We start from the raw sequence: 22,339 nt of genomic DNA, 5'->3' as shown, positions 1-22,339 counted from the left end.
ATTGGGAAGTAAGGCAAGTAACACATCACTATTAAATAAAGATTAGCTTGTGAATAAAAAAGGAACATTTTCAAAATAATTTCCCTTAAGGCTTAAAATACAATTAGACTTTGTGGCAAAATATGAAAGGAAACATATTATTTTACTTAGTTCATAATCTCAGCGTAGCTTCTCTTTTGGTTAGAAAAGATCATGTTTATGAACATTCACTTGAGAGTATGTAGTTATTGATTTGTATTTTTCTTTTGTTTGAGAAGAAGCGATTTGGCTCTATTACTCTTTATTATTGTTATTTTGATTTTGTATAGCCTCAGTACACAAAAAATTAGGTAACTCTATGTTTTAGTTCTGGACAGTACTCTGTTTTTTGACCTTAGAGAAATCAGCTTTAGATGGACCATGAACTGGGAGGTTAGATAACCCTTGTATGGGATTTGGTCAAAGCTGGACTGTGGAATGAAAAACATTGTGTGTGTCAGGGTCAGGGGGTCATATACAACTCAGTGGTAGAGCCCTTGTCTAGCATGTGTGAGGCCCTGGTTGGATCCCTGGCACCAGAAACAATAACAACAACAAACAAACAAAGCCCTCTGGGTTTTCACTTTAGATTTTAATGCCACAGTTCTGCCACTTATACTGTGTAAACCACGAATAAGACACATTATTTATTTTGCAGAATTTTTCTACAAGGCCTTCCTTCAAATATTTTACAATTTAAGTCCCAGGCAGAAGTGAATCTTTCCACCGAGATAAAGAAAGATGGTTCCACCACAATTAACCTCAGAAAATTCTTATTTGAGAGGAAGTTGTGCTTTCTGAGCAAGGTACTTAACTATTCTCTAGCTTCTGTTACTAGGAAGAAAGAATCAGTATTCCTTCCTTGACTTGGAAATCTTTGGTTTTTCATTTACCTACCAAATATTTATGCAGCACCTAGTGTATACAAAGATGTCTGATTTATGTTGTTCATGTCGCTGAACATCTTCATCAGTGGTGATTCCACAAGATGACTATACTAAAACCATCTCTATGAGAGTAGAAGGCCAATGTCTTTAGTCTATACTTTAACCACTGCTTCTAATTAGGTGAGTTTCTATTGTATTATGCAAAAATTTCTCACCACCTGAGCCTGAACATACAAGCCACATGTCTTTGGGCAAATTATTAAAGATCTATGTGAACTTTACTCTTAACTTCTGTAAAATATATGTAATAACTGATGATGACATTAACATATAACATATAATCAGGTAACATGAGTTTTCACAAAAGATGTGGAAAGATCCAATAGAAGGTGCTGTAGATGATTATTATTGTTCTTACCATGATTCCATTCGTCCCTCTAATAAAACTCAGTTTTAACTTAAAAATATGCATTGAATAGCTGTGATGGGAATTTGCATATATGATACTTAGATATATTAATATGACTAAAATGGGTCCTAGCCTCAATGGAATTTGTAATTTATCTGGGGAGGTATGGACAGAACTAGCTCTGTTACAAAAGAATCTGTGGATAAGTGCCCATGATCTTCCAAAGGGGCATCTTTGCTGTGAAACTTCATCTTATGTGGTCTATGCCAAGTTCTTGACCAAAGCTGTGAATCTGGGTTCATTGTGGTCTCTGGTGGTCTTTGAGTTTAGTGGAGTGAGTTCTTACCTACCAATTATGACACTGGATTCTCTTCAGAAATGCAATTCTTGTCTTTTGATTCAATTATTGACTTATAAGCTTTTTTTCTTTTCTTCCTTGTGTTCAATTACCTCATCTTTTCCTCACACTTATTTCTTTTCCATAAACTTGTAGTAAATACCAGAACAGGTTTATGCCACCTCCTTTCTTTTCATGATGTGCTTCTTAATATGACTGTGTTTAATAAGGTCAGTTCTTCTCTAAGAAGCCAAACAGACACTATCATTACCTTTTGCGATTCTGAATTTTTTCAGTTCATGGTTAGAGGGGTTTTGAATCTCATAGCTGTCACTGGTTAACCCAACCAGAGAAACTTAAAAGTTAGTTCAACCCTTTCTTATTAAATAATTTACCTGAATGTAAAACCTCACTTCTCTTGTTATTTCTGGGAAATCCTATTCTTTTAGGTGAGATCATTTTTGTGGTATTATTCAAGACCTCTCAAGAATGCAATTCTTCCATGTAACTACAGAGGAAGGGCTTGGCTTTCTGGTATTGCAAATAATACCATAAAACTTGATAGTTTTATGGAAAAAATAACAGAATTAATATACTGGAAAGTATTGGAATTGTAGCTGTAGTTTTGCAATCATGCAAGCAAGAAATTTTGGGGCATTTGCTGACAAGCTCCTGAGGACAGTAAGACAGTTTTTGGTGGTCATTTCAGACCTATTGCAAGGATTACTTAGACCTTTCCTAATGATATTAGTGAATGGTTAGTGAAATTTGGTGATGATTGCCTTCAATTTGGAATTAATTGATCATAAAGGATGTACAGATGTATCTACATTGGATGTATCTACATTGCCTATCTTGAATGTGTTCATAAAATAAAAAGATGTGTTGTGTTAAGCTTTGCTCATGTTTAATTATGTACCACTCTGATGTGCTGTCATTGTTATCTTTTCCTTAATTCTTGGGGTGTGAGAATCAAGTTCCATGAGGGATTTTTAGCCCTGTCTTTCCATACTTTGAAGGCAGGCAGTGACAAGATCTTCCAGCATTCACTTTCTTTGGTCAAATCTGAGTTTATACAGGTAGAAGCAATCTGAGGTACACTTTTTACCCTGTGCCCTCAGGCAGGCAGGGTAGGATGGGCGTCCTACTGTTCAGGTTCTGTCCATGTTGTCTAGTCGCCCTCTCTTTATTTCCATTCTCCAGCTTTGTAGGCACCGTCGTCTCCCTTCTATGCCAACTATCTTTTCTGTCTGCAATCTCTTAAGTGAGTCGTCATACCTTCATGATTTAACTGTGCTCTTCTCTTCCCTGAGTGTAGGAGAAATAATTCATTGAGAGAAACCATCCATGGAGAAAATGGAAGGCTAATGTTTGTCCTTCTGAGCTATTTCAAGGAGAGAAACATAATAATCAACTTACAACTATGAGATTCAAGCCTCTTGTATATCTCTGTTTGACCAAACTGATGGCCTGCCTGTGCCATTCTGATTGATTGGTGCCAATGTTCCAAATTATTTAAATATGACCATGGATATGATATATTATTTTAATATATGTCCACTATGTAAAATTTGAAAAATACATAATTTAAAATCTAATTTATTTAAAAATTTTAAGTATTATGTTAATTTCTTGATTAAATAAACTTCTAGAAAAGCCTCAGGCTAGCATCATGCTTTTTTATTTATTTACTTTTATGTGGTGTTGAGGATTGAACCCAGGGCCTTGCATGTGCAAGATGAGTGCTCTACCGTTGAACCAAAACCCCAGCCACTTGTGTATGATATTTTGAATGGTATTTTTATATTCTATTGTTATATAGGTGACAATATACATAGATAAATGTCTATGTATAATTGTATATTCTTTATGCTACAGAGGAAAATTAAATATCTTATATATACATATATATATATATATATATATATATATATATATAGATCCTATAGATATATATCCTATAGATATACAAATATTCCTATAGAGGAATATAAATATCTCTATAAAGTGGTATATTGTTGGCATTTTGGGCATAGAGAAGTGTTTTTGATTCTTTAAATTGGAAATCGTGGTTTTGATGTTGAGTGCCCTCTAATCCTTTGGAAGCTGGATTTTCAGGATGGTGCTGTTGGGAGGTGATGGGACCTTTTGATGGGAAGTTAATAGGAGTCTTAGGTCATTGGGGGTAACCCCTTGGAAGGTAGTTCTCTTAGGACTCCTTGGCTTCCTTAAGAGGATTATTATAAAAGTCTGGTTTTGGCCCCACCCTCTCTCTGTGCTTCTGGTTGGAGATGTAATCACTTGTTTGCTCCCACATGTGCAGTTGCTATTGCCAGCTACCATGTGTCTGAGGTAATGAGAGAAGGGGTGGCTGCTAAGTCTGCACTATGCTGTTTGGATTTTCACTCTTCAAATCTGTGAACTATATAAACCTTTCCTTTTAATAAAGTCGCTTCCTCAGGTATTTTATCGTAGTGACATAAAGCTGACTATTATAGTCAGACTATTCAGCAACTTGCCAAACTTTCACTGATTGTAAATATTTAATGACTCATCATTTTTCTAAGTAACTCAAGTTCTTTTTTTCCCTAATTTTTATGTCTCATCTTTTTTCCTCTATAGCATTGGCAGGAAATTATAGCACTATGTTAAGTAGTCGTAGTAGTTGTGGCATACTTGTCATGTTCCAGGTTTTAAAATTCATCTATTAAGTGCAACGACTGTTGTAGATTTTTGATATATAAATTTCACTAAGTTCCCTCATTTTAAGCCCCTCATAAGTACTATATTGATACTTAATTGCTTTGCAACAAATTTCCACAAATTCAGCAGCATGAAGCAGCACCCATTTTGTTCTCTCACAGTTCTGTAGGCCAGCTGTCTGGATTGACAAGGGCCTCACAATTAAGGTAAGAGCTGAATTGGGATCTTACATTAAGGTCTTGGGGGGGGGGGGATTCTTTTGAAAGCTCATTCAGGCCTTTGGCAAAACCCAGTGCCTTATCTTGTGGCTGTGAGTCTGAGGTCCCCATTTCCTGACTTGCGGTCAGCTGGGGGCTACAGTCTGCTCCCCGGGCAGTCTGCATTCCTTCCCATGTGGCTCCCCTGTGGATCAACCAGAAAGTATGCACTGAATCCTTGTCATACCAGGAATCTCTCTGGTCTTGTGTGACCAGCTGGAGAAAGTTCTCTGCTTTTAATTGTGCTCACATGATTAGACTTAGCCCACCTTGATAATGTCACTCTCTACAGTGCCAGGTAGCGTAACAATCATGGGAGTCTTATCCTATTCACAGGTTCAGAGGATTAGGTTGGGATATTTTGGAAATTCTCTCTACTACAACTGCATTCCCAACCTCTGTTAAGTACTGTTTGTTTTTTCTCTATATTCTATTACACTTTTCTCAAAGTATATGCTATGGTCAGAATCTTAATGCCCCCTAAAGGCCCATGTGTTGCAGGCTTGGTCACCAGGGTGTGGTGCTATTGGGAGGTGCTGGTACCTTTGACAGGTGGACTTAGTGGAAAGGAAGCTAGGTCAGGAAGCTGGAAGGGGATGTGGGGACCCCAGCCCCTCCTTTCTCTCTTTGCTTCCTGGCTGTCACTAGGTGAGCAGTTTCCCCTTCTGTGCACTTCCATTATGTTCAGTGCCATCAGAGGTCCAAGAGCTATGGGGCCAATGACCCTGGACTGAAATCTCTGCAACCACGAGCCCAAATAAACCTTTCTTTCTTATAACTTGACTATTTCAGGTATATTGTCACAATGATTGAAAGTTAACACACACACATAGACATTTATTAGAAGGACTGTATCTGACATTGGGAGCCAGATTATCGTTGCTAACTTATTGACCTTGGGCAAGTTAATTATCTTCCTTTTGTCTCTTTTTCCTTATCATTGAAATGGGAATATTAGTGATACTTAGCTGCAGAAAATAGGTAGTAATTATGCAGTACATTTTAGCTATTATAATAATTACTGAAATATCTTTGTCTTGTAATCTTTATTGTCTTAACTCCATTGTAAAATTTTTATCTTAATCATCTTGATATGCTAATGGCTACGTATTATTCTATTATGTAGGTAGGTATACTGTATTTTTGGAGGGGAGTACCGGGATTGAACTCAGGAGCACTAGACCATTAAGCCACATCCCCAGCCCTATTTTGTATTTTATTTAGAGACAGGGGCTCACTGGGTTGCTTATCACCTTGTATTTGCAGAGGCTGACTTTGAACTCATGATCCTTCTGCCTCACCCTCCCAAGCTGCTGGGATCATTGGCATGCATCACTGTTTTTACAAATTTCTGATTGTTGGAAGTTGCTTCTATTTCTCATTTTGTAAACAACACTAAAATAAACATCCTTTGAAGTTTTGCACACTATTTAATCTGTAAATAAACTCATGGACATGGAATTGATAGCTCAAGGGGAATTAACCTTTAAACCTTGTGATGTATTTTGTTAAACTTACAGAAAGATTAAATTAATTTGCACATCCTCTTCCCTTTCCCCTGGAAATGTTACTTATTTCTTAAAACACTTTTTATAAATTATAGAGAAATATCTTCAGAGAATGAGTCCCAGGTAGTCAGCATCTGAAGACAATGAAACAATGAGAAGAAATGGTCTAATTCAAATTTCCTGGGAAAGTGGTCAGAAATAAAAAATCTAAGTTGGAGACTGAGGTTTTTTGGGGAAAGGAGAATGTAAAAAACATGTATGATACCTTTGGACTAACAATACTTTTCCACAAACCACAGACTTTAGGCAAGGCAGCAGGAGATCTAATCCATGTTAGGAACTATGAAATTTTAGGTAAGACAAAATGCTTCATAAAAGATGGTTAGACAGAAATTTGGCATACAATATTTATTATCTAGAGAGAACACCAATCTAATAACTGTATAGTGTTTTGTGAAATTCCTATTTATTTAAAAATTGGACTCGTAATTTTTTTTTAAAGAGAGAGTGAGAGAGGAGAGAGAGAGAGAGAGAGAGAGAGAGAGAGAGAGAGAGAGAGAGATATTTTTTAATATTTATTTTTTAGTTCTCGGCGGATACAACATCTTTGTTGGTATGTGGTGCTGAGGATCGAACCCGGGCCACACGCACGCCAGGCAAGCGTGCTACCACTTGAGCCACATCCCCAGCCCTGGACTCGTAATTTTTAAAAAGTCATGGGAGCTTCATTTAAAAGCTTACATGGCATTAATACAGCAAGTTTCCACATAGTAGTAAAATTGATTTTTTTTAGACAATGATTGATGACTTCTTTGTCTTGACTATAACGTCAGCTAATAAAAAGATTTACTGTAATTTTTTATTATCATCATTATGCAAATACATTAGTAAGTGACAGCCTTCCTGAGTTCTCAGTGAAGTAATGATTATTGAGATATAAAAATGTCACTGTGATTGTATCCATAAAATCATACTAAAAAGTGACATGCTTATGCTAAGTTTTTAAGGTGCCAACTTACCATTTCTATAACATAGCCTGTTATTAAAAAAAAAGGGACAAAAGACCCCTTTGGAAAAAAAATCCTATAATTCCTTAGATTTATCTCTTCTTGTATTTTAACTGATAACATCAGGAACTTGGTGAATGTTGGTTACTATTTTTTTTGTAATAATGATGAACCATTGAATCAAGGTGGAACAGTTTTGTGTGTTTCAGAGGTTTATGCCAAATAATGTCTAGATACCCACTACATGCCCAGAACAGTGTCAAAAGTCATGGATGGGGATGCAAGCAGGACGGGTGGCTGGAAGAGCTGTCAGGACGCAAGGAGCATGGCTCTGACACTGCTGCTGTGCATGGGCAGGTGGAGGCAGTGGACTGCACCAGGTCATTTTATATGTCCAGATCCTTACCAGTGGACAGATGAGGAATTAGGTATCCCTCCTGATAATGAAGACTGAAAGTGTAGACTCAACTCTTTAAAGAGCAAGGTGAGAATTTTAAGAAATTATGAACTTCATAGAATACATTAAAAGTTGTAAATTAAAGTGATTTGGAAAAATGAAACAAAACAAAAAAAATAAATAAGTGATTTGGCCAAGAACAAAACAAAACAAAACAAAACAAGAAAAGAGTCATGATTTGTGGCTTCCATAGACCTAAAATGTCTTCCCATTCATTCATTGTTCCTTTGGCATTTTTTTCTTTCTTTTTCTTTGGTATTTATACAGTGCCAATTATAAATCAAATATAGAGTATGTGCACTTTGTTTCCAGTATCCACAAGACAAAATCTTTTTTCTTGATGGAGTTAATGATATAATGCAACCATAGGATATGAATCTCAAACAGCTGAAGAATGAATAATAATAAGGCAATGAGAGGAGAATCATGTGGTCTTTAGTTATTGCAATAAATTGTTTCAAATAGGAAGTGGATTTGGAGTTGGCCATGAGATAGGATGTGTCTTCAAAATGCTGAAAATTATATGGGAGAGGGACAATCTGATCAAGGATTTAAGTATGTAGGTTGTTATTCTAGAGAGAAGTAGGATATATATTAATTTATAACTAAGGAAGATGAATTTCAGTTTGCTACTTAGGTAGCCTGAGTAAAAGTTTAAAATGTTACTTATAGCTCCAGAAAAAATTAATCTGAAAAATAAAAAACAAATGCAAAAATAAAAACTTACAAATGAAAACAAAACTCAGATTGTTTTATCTTGTGACCAAACAGATTGACTTAAGTACCATGATAAAATGGAATTATTTGAATTAATTGCCTAAATAATTAGTATGGGCTATTTTTTTAATTGACCAGAAATTCATGTTATTTTCACTTTGAACAATACCTGTATCATCCTTTAAATAGGCATTGGATATAATCCTGGCCCAGCCCTTCCTAGCGCCACATTCTGTTATCTTATTCATCTAGAAAGATACTATGACTCAGCCATGAAGTTTCTGGAATCCTTTGCATTTGGTCTGTAGCCTTAGGTTACCTGTTTTCTTTCTTTCTTTCTCCTTTTTTTTCCCCTGAGGTAGAGGCTTACTGTAATACCCAGACTAGTCTTGAATTCCTGAGCTCAGGTGATCCTCCTGCCTTGCCTCCCCAGTGCTTGGATTCCATCTGCTGTGCCACTGAGCAGGTTTAGGTTGGCTTTTTTTAAAAGGATGATTTTCTCTAAAATTTATGGATATCTTTTATTTTTAAAGGAACACCCATTTCATTAAAAGTTCCCATTAAATAATGAATTATTGTAGTAGAGCTTAGAAAATGCTTTGGGAAATCTTTCCAAACTGTTGTAATAATAAACCAACTGGGCCAGTTGGAAATTTCTCTTTGGAAAAACATGTGTTTCAGGATAGAAGGCTTACTGAAATGCTTACTGGTTTAATCTACTTTTACTATAAAGAGAATGTTGCAAATAGTCACATAAAGTAGTCTTTTGCTCCTGAAACCATGCACTTTCGATACTATGACTTCCAATTAATTGTTTTCTCTTCAATTCACAGTTGAGATGCTAATAATTATTTTGGTTTTGATATTTTAGACAAACATTTCTTGATTAAAAGGAAGGCATCTATCATTGCCAATATTTAGAATATAAACAATATTGTTTTATTATAACTGTAGGTTTAATTAAGACAATCATAGCTGAAAAGAGACAGAATTTATAGCATTATTAAAATCATAAAATAAAATGCCTCAAATCCCTTTTTTAACAAGTCAGGTTATACCTATAAACATAAATATTTTCATGTACATGTTTTCTTCTTGTGGACTTAAACTTTTTCTTATTGATTTAAAAAAATTCATCATTACTAAAGAAGAGAAATGATGAAATAAGGATAAATTAGAATACTGCATAAATTTGGATTAAAAATAATTAAAAAAACAATCTATTTAGATCGAAATAGACATCTAAAGACCAGTCTAAAGGATGAAAGGCAGGAGACTACTAAAGTGAAAATCATGCCATTCATCATGGAGTAAATATGAAGAAGAAGAAAAAAAAGATGCAGAATGTTGTTGTATTTTATCAATTTAAACCTGTTAGTTCATATTTTTAAAAATTACCTTTTCATTTTAGGACAGCTAGCTCTTGTCTGCCCTTTCATCGTTTGGGCATCTATACTTCTGACTGACACCTCAGTTATATGGTACTCAACTCATCTGATTTACTTGTCAATTATGTCTGTTGTTATGGCAACAAGAGATCTGGAACAAAATATTTATTAGAATTGATTCTTGATTAAAAAAGATACTAGTGAATGTGTATTAATGGAAACACTGAGTAAGATAATGATAGAATCAGCTAGAAATACAACTGGACATAGAAAGAAATAGAAATGTAGAGTTCAAAATGAGATTTACTAGTGCCAAGGAGGCCAATACATGAATCTATATCCACCCACTTCCACTATTCAAATCCTGACTCTACCACATTTCAGTCGGATGACCTTCATGAGTTAACCTCTTCATGTATTGGCTGAAATAGCTTCAAGTAGGGATATTACTTCTTTCATAGTTAGTAGCAGGATTAAATGAGGGAATACATCTAAATATAGTAAGCACTATGCAACATGGGTCAGTTAATGTTAGTTGTTATTTTTTTTTAATCATTTCTTGTTCATTAAATATAACATGTTACCACTGGTCTCATTAATGGGAATGATGTAGCAGAAGATAAGAGGCTTTGAAGCCAGACGGACTTGGGTTTGAATTTTACCTCTGCCATTTTCCAGCAGTGTAAATTTGTTCAAATTTCCAGCTCTGCAATTTGTTTTTTATGGACCATATCAGAGAAATAGTAACAAACCCTGGGGATTTTGTGAGGATGAAATGGGTTAAAATATATAAAGTACTTATATGAACTTTTCTTCACTTTTTCCTCTTCCTTGAAGATGCACTTGGGTAAAATTTTTCCTGCTGTTCAGTCTACACATAATTTCCTCAACTGATGTGAAGGAGGGAAGGTATCATAAAGTGCTATGATTTTGGATTATCTCATTGCAAGGGGAGTAGTTTCACTACAATGTGTCCTGTTTTCCCATTTCTTAGCAACTCTTAAAGGCTTTAGATGGAAATGCACTATTATTTGAACCATCATTTAATTCTCTATAAGTTAAGCAGAAAAAATGAATTTTTATAAATGTGTGAATTTTTCAGTACTGATGTGTACTTTGGGGATGGACAAAATTTCACAGCTATTCTAGATTTTTGACACAAGAAATATTATATAACTTTGTCCTTTTTTTCCTCTTGAAATATTTCTCTCTGATTTATTTCTGAATCATTCACCATTTGCAAACTATTGTCTTAATATAATGGATATTCAATAAGTGGGAAAGGACTAAAATATTATATCTTCTTGTTATGGTTTGGATATGAAGTGTCCCCCAAAAGCTCACATGTGAGACAATGCAAGAAGTTCCATAGGAAAGATGATTGGATTATGAGAGTCTTGGCCCAATCAGTGAATTAATCCCGATTGGATTAACTGAGTGGTAACTAGAGGCAGGTGGGGTGTGACTGGAGGAAGTGGTTAATTTGGGGCTTGGCTATGGGGTAAATATTTTGTATCTGGAGCTGGAGTCTCACTCTCTCTCTGCTTCCTGATGTGAGCTGCTTCCTTCTGCATACTGTCCTGACATGAGGTTCAGCTTCACCTCAATCCTCAAGGAATGGAGCCAGCCTCCTATGAATTAAGACCTCTGAAATTGTGAGCCCTCAAAAAAACTATTCCTCCTCTACAAGTGTGCTGGTTGGGTCTTTAAGTCAAAGCACTCAAAAAGCTAAAACACTTCTATAATCAGCAATGTAGAAATTCATGTAATTTAGGCATGGTTAAAGTTGGTATATGGAACTCATAAGAGTAGTGGGTTTTTTGTTTGTTTATTTTGTTGTTGTTTTTGAAGGCTTTTGTAGCTGCTGCTTTCTTATTGGTGTCTTCTCAGAGACTTCATTCATTCAATTCATTTAGTAGATATTGACTGCCCTACTGTATGACAGATGCTAGGAATCAGCAAAGAGTTGGTCAGTCTAAAAGGCATGCTTTTAACAAGATTATATTTTAGTGTTAGGTAAAACAAATAAAAACTATATAACTAAAAAATATATAATTTATTAGGTAGAACTTATGTAAGTATTAGTCTCTACATCACTAGCATCTTGCAAAAGATCTGGACATAGCAGACACTCAAAAACTACCTGCTTCTAGATTGATATACTTTTATGAATACTCAAAGGAACAGAAGCACCATTATTGAATTCACCATTGCTTTCCTGAATCTAGTCCACAGACCCAGATGTGAAATAGCTTCCAGAGTAAAATTTTAGTTTACATGGGCTCTGTTATCTGAGTAAAGTGGTCTGTCCGATTGATTAATTTTGAACTTAACAGATGATATAATTGTATTATGTGGCCCAAGTAGATAGATATTTGATTTTATTATGTTTTATTCCTTGAAATTTGACAATGCACCTAAACTCTCCTTCCTATACATTTTTCACTTCATTGTTTCTCTCTTGTCTTAGTATTGAGTGTGTTAGAGGTATCAGATGAATTAATTGTTTTCTTATAGACTATGCAAACACTTGGCCCTATCCATTTTCTCAGAATTGTAATCATTGATAAAGATGAATAATTGTAACTTTCCAAAATCCATAGAAGATATTTTAAAAAATAATATATATTCCTCTAGTTCTATGTCCTCTGGTTCTCTTGGGAACTAGATGAAAGGCTAAGTACTGATGAGAGTCTGGATACACTGTCTGGAATGCAAGATTGGGTGGGCCAGTCAGAGAAGAATGCTTCCCAGGCATGTGAAGTAACTGTCATCCAGGTCCAGGGAAAATGACTATGTTGGCCCAGCGTGCAGACATTCCTCAGCCTGACCTCACCTCTCACATCTCTCCTGCCAGTTTTACCAGAGTTACGTTTTCCAGGCGATTCTTTGGCGCCTTCAGTACCACATCACTCATATGTGCATGAATATGCATATATAATCCATAAAATTTCTGGTAAAATAGTGTATTTCCACAAATTACTTGGGGGAAAAAGCATAACTTGTAAAAACAATGTATGGTCTATCCAAAATATTAAACTAAACACAAACCAAAGGAGAAAATAAAAATCCTCTGTGTTTCTACTGCCTAGGGTTAACCAATGAAAACATTAATGTATATACTCCAATCTATTTCCCATGCAAAAAACAACAGTTGTTTTTTTCAAAATTGAGATTACACAATTAATGCAACTGGGTGATTTTCTTTTTAAAAAAGTTAAAGCTGAGGGGCTGGGGTTGTGGCTCAGCAGTAGAGCACTCGCCTAGCATGTGTGGGGTTCTGGGTTTGATCCTCAGCACCACATAAAAATAAAATAAAGATATTGTGTCCAACTAAATTAAAATAAAATATTAAAAATATTTTAAAAGTTAAAACTGAATCACAAACAGAAGTACCTACATAAATTTTCATAATGTAAAATTATCATAGTTTATCTGTTTTTTTCAGACTTAGGTTATCCAGAATTACCAATGATACTATTATAAATAAAATACTAATGACATCTATTTTACAGAAATATTTCACCTACAGCTTTGTGGGTAGCTAAACAATAATTCCTTCTCCCAAGGCTTTGGGGCAACCCTTCTTCATGACTGGGGCTGGTAGTCAAGGAGGGACAGAGTGATTATGAGTGCTTGGGCACTGTGCTGGTATTCTGGAAAAAAGACTAGGCTCTGGTTTCCTTCAGAAATTCAGTGTCTTTTCATAGTTGGTGAACATAGGAGTATTTTCAGAGAAGAAAGGAAAAATCAGAGAAGTGCATGCCATATAACTGAGATGCTTTAAATTTGCGCATCTCTAAAGCAACTGTTCCACACAATTGTTCTGAGTATATTTGCTCCCATATACACAGAGTAGATACCCAGGAACATACCTATTCATTAATATAAAATGCATACATTTAATACTTGTGAGTCAAGAGAAATATTTATTCATTCATCCTTATACTCTCCCCACCCAATTTTAGCAAACAGATTATAAATTCTACAGTTTCTGCTTTGTTTACCATTTTTATCTTCAATTCCTTGCACACTGTCTGGCACATAGCAGATAATCAATAAGTATTTGTTGAGTGAACAAAACAATATAAAGTGAAAATATTTGAGTCCAAATGCCAGTCAAGTCTTGGTGTTATTTTATTCTTAGAGTAATTGATCCCATATAGGTAGGTATACTTTTAAAATCCCAAGGCATAATTTAAGGGAACAATGATACAACAATGATAGGAGAGTCTATATTTGATCCAGGTACTGTTGTGCAGAAAATACTCTTTTAATTTTATTTAGCTACTGAATATTTAGGTCTGCATTTTGATGCATTATTTCCTGGGAAAAGACTATTGCCCAAGTGATCTGCATGGACAGCAATATCTTGCTTCTTTTAAGTGCCAACAAACCACACTAGAATCCTTCAGTAATACATTAAAACTTTTAGAAACACTTAATGCTTCAAAATATTAGACCCTTGTGACAGATGGTCAGAGGTTTCTCTGATGATGAGTCATTATGCTTCAAAAATAAATGCAAAGAATAAAAAATAACATTAGTAAATTTGACCAATATTTACTGGGTACATTTTAGGTATCATCCTTGTACTGAATATTAGAAATATGAAGAAAAACAAAAGATGATCATAGACATACAGGTAAATGCATAATTATTATGCATTGTTTTAAAGTGTATAACTGGACAAATTGCAGTGGGAGTACAGAGGAGGGAGCAACTGCTCATTCATCTTGGTGAAGATTGGGAAAAATGCATGAATTTTATATGGGGTTTAGAGACAGGAGTTTGTCAGAGAAAGTTTGGCAGAGAAAGGGGGATAGGAGTTCAAAATAAAGGGTGTTACATAAGCCATTGCTCAAAGAACATGGTGCATCTCTGAAAGCGAGATATTGGCCAGTGGTTGGAACATAGGATATTTGCAGGGGAGATAAGATTATAGAGGTAAACTTACAGATTTACCATCACAGCGTCAGCTGAAGAGTTTGCACTATGTCATACAGGCCATGGAAGTTTTGATAAGTGATATTTATTCTTTAAGCATTGATCTCAGCCTTACAAATAAAGATGCTTCTTTTTGACATTGGTCTTGATTTTCTTTTCATTTGGGATTTTTAGGTTTTTTTGATATCATGTTTGAGTCTTTGTGGCATGATGACCCAGTATCATTTAATTTCAGTTTTATCTCCTGTTTATTTTTTTATTATTTTTTATAGCTGAGTTTTTTTTGAAGTCCTCTTATTTGTTTGTTCTGCAACTGTTTGGCTGTCAAAGCTGGACTCAGTGATTTGCTTCATTCTAATAGTAGCTGGGACCATTTATAGAACCGTTTCTACAAAATGCTCTCTTTATAATCACAGTAATCAGGAAATGGACATAGGAGACCAAAATATGAATTGTTATGATTAAGTCACAAGATAGTAGTATAGAGATAAGCTCATTTCTACAAAGTCCTTAGAAAATTCCATTGTTTACTTTTGAGAATGTTTTAGCCTAGTTATGGTAGGGATGAGAGATTCAGAAAAGAGAAGATGCTATTATCGTTGTAGTTACCAAGCTGAAAACTCTAAAAGTAGCATTACAGAATAATATTATATACTATGTACAAACTAATATCAAACTAATATACAAACTAATATCAAATGTTCTGCGTGCATTTTTAAAAAATCTGTTAGCTTATCTATGATTTATGTACTTAAATATAATTTAGTTTTTATTGAAATGCAAAATGTGTGCTGGCTTTGATATTATTATCTGCAGAAGTCTAAGAAGGGTGGTTTCTGATGTCAACATCTGTTCTCCCTGAGTCATTCTAGTCATGCACATCTGACTTACTTTAGAAGTTACTGTTTTGTAGTTCTGATGTCAATTTGAATTCAATTTGAATTCAAAGGATTCAAATGTCTGTATCAGTGATTCTATCATTTATTTTTGTCCGTATTTTGCAGCATAACATCACTTTATGGAAGTGGAATGAAGGTCATGTAGCACAGCTAGTTAAGTTAAAAATAACAGGACTGAAAAAAAATGCCTGCAATCAATCGATTTCTCTGTTTTTCTTGTATTCTAGGTAACAATGGCCAACATTGGCATAAATGGAAATAATTCTCAGGAGACCTGTGAAACAACGCTCTTTGCTCTCCGAATGGCAACATGGAATCAAATCTTAGATCCCTGGGTATATATTCTTCTCCGGAAGGCTGTCCTTAAGAATCTCTTCAAGCTTGCCAGACGCTGCTGTGGAGTGCATGTCATCAGCTTACATATTTGGGAGCTTAGCTCTATTAAAAATTCCTTAAAGGTTGCTGCTATTTCTGAGTCACCAGTTGCAGAAAAAAATCAGCAAGCACCGAGTTTAGTAGGACAGTAAGTCAGTGTAGGACTAGAACGCGATTAAGAAAATTTTTGGCAATATATCAGTTAATTAGATAAATATACATAGCCTAACTGGAAAGTTCAGACCTCAGCAGGTAGTTGGTGATAACTTTCTTTGGATTCAGCTTTTGAAATTTGTCAAAGTAGTATATGATTGCATATTTTCACTTGTTTTTGTCAACTGGAGTTAGAATGAAATAATGCTTATGGGAGTCAAATAGAAAAAAAATTGAGCTTATCTGTGTGATTGATGCTTTTATAATAAATGAATGTGTTGAGGCCTAATGTATTTTTACTTGGCCTATTTACTAGGGAACACCTTAACACTACCTGCACGGTGGATTGGCTATTTTAGGATCACTGTTTGTAGCTATTCTTCATAGACAAAGCTCATTGAACTACAAGGCCCCTGTATTTTTGTCTGGTCTGTTTTAGTAGTCATTATGTAGCCTCAATCAATATATGCATGACCATGGCACCTGGGATTCAACTGTGGCTTATAACAAAAACCTACTGTATAGGTCAGTTCTGGCTCATAGGTTGTCTGATCTCGTGAGCTTATTTATAATGGGCCCATTCATATCATATTTGACAAATATGATTACTTTCATCTATTATTATGAAGGTCAATTGTTTGAAGGATTTTTGGCAAGTATAGATTTAAAATTTTTAAATAATCGTTTCCTTTGAAAAATTTAGTACGTTGATACATGTTCATATTTAGAGATACAGAGGCTTTAACTTAGCACAGATATAGGCAACTTGCATGATAGCAGTTCCTAAAAAGCTCTACCATGAATAATGCAAACAACCTATACCCCAATGATGTGAGCAAAGAACATGGGCAAAAAGGTGCTTTGCTGTGTTTCAGAGAATAAAAGAAACACAGTCAACATATAATATTCAAAGATTATCTACATCTAGTGTTTTTCTGCCTTACATGCATGTATGTACACAAAAATACTCACCACAAACAATGGAAAATCCTCTTTTGACAATAGGTTCATTGAATGTGTAAGATAGCATCTTCTGAAGCCTGTGCTACAGTGTTGAAGGGGAAGATTGGAAATCAGCCAAGCATTTTGGCATCATTTTAATAGCTAACCAGAAATCAAAGGTAATAATCTCCCCAAAATTTCCAGTAATAAATCAGAACTTTTTCCCCTTGTTTTTGTAATTCATTCCAAAGAATTTAGTACCCATTCAGAATGTCTTAGGTCCATCAGAGAATAGGGAGTAGTTTTTCTTTATAGTAGGGAAATGTATTTCTAAAAAAAAAACTTCTTTCTTTCATTAAATTGGGTCCATTTAAAAATGAATTTTCTCTGTGAAACTCTTTTCAGACTCTAGGTAATTCTTTTAATTCAGCTAGACTTAAATGATTATGTTCATAAATTTCTGGTTTTCATTGTTAATTTCCATTGGAAGTCATTGTTAACTTTGTGGATTTTGGCAAATTGTCCTGGGTAAATTAAAAGAAATTAAGAAAGTATCCTCATTGAAGATTTGAAGGCAATATTTTTTTCTGCAAATCTAAAGCAGATCACAACACGCTGGCACATGGTATTCTTATTTTAAGACCAGTAAATGATTAATCTTGCAAATTTATTCTCATATGTAGAGCACATAATATATGCTAGATTAATACTTGTCAAGTTGAATTACAGACAAAAATTTCTTAATGCAAATTGGACATGGAATTGCAAAGTTTTTGCACATTTTAGTTTAAAATGACAGTTACATATTGGTCATTATGGTATATGTATATATACATTATATATGTGTGTGTGTATGTTTGTATATACAACACATGTTTAAAAAGAAGCTATTTGTGATTGCTATTACATTGCATAAATGTGTTTCAAGAGCACTTTAAGCCAAGACAAACTTTCAAAGCAGATATTTATTTTCTATAACTACTTAAGAATATTGGTGTCCTGTGAACTGAGGCACAAGGGACCAGATCTCTACCTACCTTCCCTTGTCATCTTGGATAAAAAACCTGCAGCAAATATTTGCATGTATTTCAACTGGGATAAGGCACTGAGAAGAAACACGTTCAGAATCTCCAGGCCTCTTCTCCCAGAGTCTTTAAAATGTAATGGAAAAATTGTTGCTGTATTGCCACAATGTGGTCCTAGCCATATGCATCTGAACTGAGATCTGTGATATGACCATGTGGGATGCAGTGCTTTGGGGAGTGACAATGGAGTCACTCTGCATATCTGGAAAGATTACTTGTATCATGTGAGCATCGTTTTAGGGCAATATAATTGATTTTGAGATGATGTTAAACACATGATACAGACATCAAAACTGGAAAAAAAATAAGTAAAAGAATATGTGTTTGCATGATTTAGGCTTTTCTTCCAAGGAAAGCATAATTAAAGAAAGCAAACAAACACAAGAGTGGGCAGAGCTGATTTCAGAATTTGTTTCTTTTGATATATATTTTGCACATAGTTTGGCAATTTGCTGTATAACAAATAATAGAGGGTAGCATTCACCAATAACTTTCATTCATATTCCAAGTGAAAGTATATTTGTTCTGATTTCCAGAAATAAATAGTACAAATAGTTTCAACAGGTTCATTAATTTGAATGTTGTAAGCTCTGTTTTAAAGTTTGTAAGGAGACCTTCAGGGTAACTGAAATAATTTCCCTTTGCATTAGGTAAAGTAGTAATCATGCAACTTCACATACTGTTTGAGCTTATGATTTCTGAAAAATTGTATTATTCTAGGCAAAAGCTAAACTTGTCAGACTTTTTTAGAGTCTTTGTGAATTTGTTTAAATTAGTGCCCTTATAGAAAGAGTCATGAGAGAGATTTCCCTCAACCACAAGGAGAGCTCTCAAGAGAACCCAGCCATATCCTAATATTGGACGACCGCCTCTGGAACTGTAAGAAATAAATTTTTGTGGTTTAAGCCAAAAAAAATGCATATGGGTTTTTATGATTATAAATACTAAGAGAATGCTGACTCCTGGTATCCAAAACATCAAATGTTTTACTGAAGGTTTCAATTAAGTGATAAAAACATGCCCTTTGAAAATTTTTTTTCCTAGAGATGGAAAGTTGCTTATAATGATTTGTATAACTAAAGTGGAAAATTCCTAAATGTACACACACACACACACACACACACACACACACACACACACAGACATACCTATATATATGGGGGGGATAAATCTGTGGTATATAATAGTATCGTATGCTCATTTTAAGACTTAGGAAAAGACAAATTCACTTTAGTTTTATGCGTAATTTGAATTTACAACCCTAATAAGAACATTTATTAAATACAGAGTGAGCCCTTTGTGAAAACTGCTTTAGCTTTTCCTGTGCACCATCATTGCTCCAATTAATTAACTGTCTAGGGTCAGAATATCAAGGTTGGGCATGTATATTTTCTTGCTCCCTCATCTGGGTATCAGAAGACTTTGCCACCCAGTAAACAATGTTGAACTTCCACTCATTACTGACATGTTTTAATAGTAGATGAAATGTGTTTTTCTTTGTTATGTGAATAAGTGTATTTTGTGCTCTTCATATTTGCTGGTTTGCACAAGAGATTAAATCGTGATGTGTATGTGTTGTTGCTTGCATTGGTATATAACCCATGTAATTTTAGTGCTTTGACTGGCTTGAAACTTAAATGACTTTATAATAAATGTGGAGAACCTATATCCAGAGTGGTTATTTTGAAGATGGTCGTATACAACTTTCAACTTTTGAGCCTGAATGCCCATTTTTACCTGCTATTAGATGGGAAGAGTTTTGACTTGGTTTCCAGTGTTACTGTCTGTTATTCCTTCTCTGTCCACTCCTCTGCAACATCTAAGTTTCTTTCACCTGAGTCTTACCATAGTTTCATAATTTAGATGGGATTGTTTCTAAAATCTGGTGGCCTAGGTATATATAGGTCTAGGATAAGCCTACATAGGTCTAGGATAGCAAGCGACCCCCAAATCTTAGTGATGCAAACTCAGAAATGTTTGTAGGTTATCTGTGCTTCCTGTCCACTCGAAAGGGGGTTCACTATAATCACTTCAAAGAACTCAAGTGACTGAATATCCACCATGATATGTTGCTGTTTATGCTAGAGGGGAAACAACAGAACATGATGAATCATACACAGTCTGTTAAAGCATCCACCCGAAAGAAATACACATTTACTCACATGTTTCTGGCCAAAACAAGACTTCAGCTGGGTTGATACACCAGGAGGAAGACTGAAAATAGTTGATAGACAGCAGTAATTATTTAAACATTCAATAAAAATAATGTTTTAGTTCTTGCCTTCCTATGATATTTAAACACGAACCATATTTTTTTAAATTACTTTTTTATTTAGGAACATAATGTAATAAAACATTTAGTGTTCACTCTTTATAAATACTGAGAAGTATGCTGTTGTAATCTATAAAGATAGGGTTGAATATGTGCTACTTACAATGAATAATTTTTTTATTTCAGATACACAGAATAGTAAGGGAAAAACTCACTTTTTAAAATAATGCAGACAACAAGACAAACACTGCCCAGTTGCAGCTATGTCTGAAATGATTGCTTTTCTAATAAGTGAGAATGAAGTAAATGTAATTTTGCCTTTTGCACTTTTAATTTCTCCCTGATAGAATATGTTTGTCTTGACATAACTCAGGAAACTGAACTCTGTAAAACTTTCAGAATATTCAAAGTAGTGTAATAGCACTGAAACAAGATCAAAGTACATTTCTCCTTTTTTTTTTTTTCTCCAAAGGGAAGAATCCCTTCATTTTGAACTCAAACCTAGCAGTACATGAAGTAAATAAGAAACTTGGCTAAAATTAAATCTTAGCAATCTTGAGATGTAAGTTCATATATAACAAATGTTTTGTTCTAAGCTACTTACAGGGATTTATTGCACAAAATTTCTGGCAGAGCTATATTTCTGCCCTGAAGAAGTATTAACTGAACATGATAAGATAAAGATGTGATTTGTAATTATGAGAAAGTAATTTGGAGGTCATTATGTTTTTATTAAAAGTCTCAAATTTGCAGGCAGATATCTTCAGTTAACAATCTAGATAGGTTTTAAAATATAATGAAAATTTCACTTTTGGTTAGTGATCTATTTATAATAGAGCAGAGGCAAAATTCTTGAAATCTAAAGAAATTATATCTTGGATTCGAGGTGTATTTTAAATTTGCACTTTGAAAAACCCTTAGTGTTTCATGTTTAATTTCACTTGAATTATTCTCAGTGTTTGACTTATAAAACCCCAAACTGAAATTCATCCTACTGTTGAAGTGTTAACTTTTCCATTTTAAATAAAGCAGTTCTACACCAGTAGACACTTAACATAATTTAACTTCTTAAAAAGTGAGATTATACTATATGTACTGTTTTTTTTGGCAATGTTTTTGTTTTGATAGTCCATGTACATACAGAAAATTCTTTTTAATATCTAGATAGTATTATGTAATATGAATGTGCCACAAGTTAACTAATGATTTTTCTTATTGATGGAGACTTGTTTTTATTTCCATTTATTTCCCTTTTATCTAATGCTATTTCAATGTGTATTTCTTTATATCCTATTATTGTGGTTTGTGAACTTACTGGATTAAGACAGACTCGTTTGCATTATGAATACACACTGCTAAAACGGGCAATGTGAATCACCATACTCTTTTTTTAAAAAATGCTTAATTTCTGAGATTACTAGTATGTATTAAGGCAGCCTTTTACATTCACAAATCTAATCAGCAAAAAGAAATAATATTCAAACCATATTTTATGTTACTTTCATTTCCCTTTGCAATAATGAAGTTAAACATATTCTTACATTTGTTAAGTCATTGCTTTTCTATGAATTTCCTGTTCCTGACCTTTGTCCATACTAATCTGTTAATATTTTTCTTATTTATTTGACTCTGTATGTTAAGAATATTAACCCTTTTCACATATGTTACAAATACTTCTCTCCTAGGTTGCTATTTTATTTTTCATTGAGGGTGTCTTTCACCATAATAGACTTAGTGATCTTTTATGGATTATTGATTTATTTCTTATTTGGAAATATTTCCCGCCTCAAAGATTATAAACATACTCTCCTTTTTATTTTTTATCCTTAGATTTTCTAATTTTAATGGAATTTATGTTTTTGTGTCAGGTAAGCTCGAGGTCTAAGCCCCCATCCCACCAAATGTGTAGCCAATAACTGCCTCCCCAGTTTTAGTTATATTCTTGAAGTCTTTTCTGGGGTGGATTTCCATCAGGTTT

The 22,339-nt window shown here is 34.3% G+C and overlaps 1 protein-coding gene across 2 annotated transcripts in view; it reads left to right on the top strand.

Moving 5' to 3' along the window:
- Positions 1–17,676, top strand: part of PTGFR (prostaglandin F receptor) — a 38,227-nt gene extending 20,551 nt beyond the window's left edge. For both annotated transcript variants that reach the window (XM_081305226.1, XM_081305227.1), the window contains exon 3: positions 15,762–17,676. In XM_081305226.1, the coding sequence (XP_081161352.1) occupies positions 15,762–16,061 (300 nt within the window). In that variant the 3' untranslated portion in view covers positions 16,062–17,676. The remainder of the gene's footprint in view (positions 1–15,761) is intronic.
- Positions 17,677–22,339: the final 4,663 nt, after the last annotated feature.

This window comes from Spermophilus citellus (genome assembly GCF_964194105.1).
Source record: "Spermophilus citellus genome assembly, chromosome: 9".
NCBI classification, from domain to species: Eukaryota; Metazoa; Chordata; class Mammalia; order Rodentia; family Sciuridae; genus Spermophilus; species Spermophilus citellus.
This window is presented reverse-complemented; position numbering and strand designations above follow the sequence as displayed.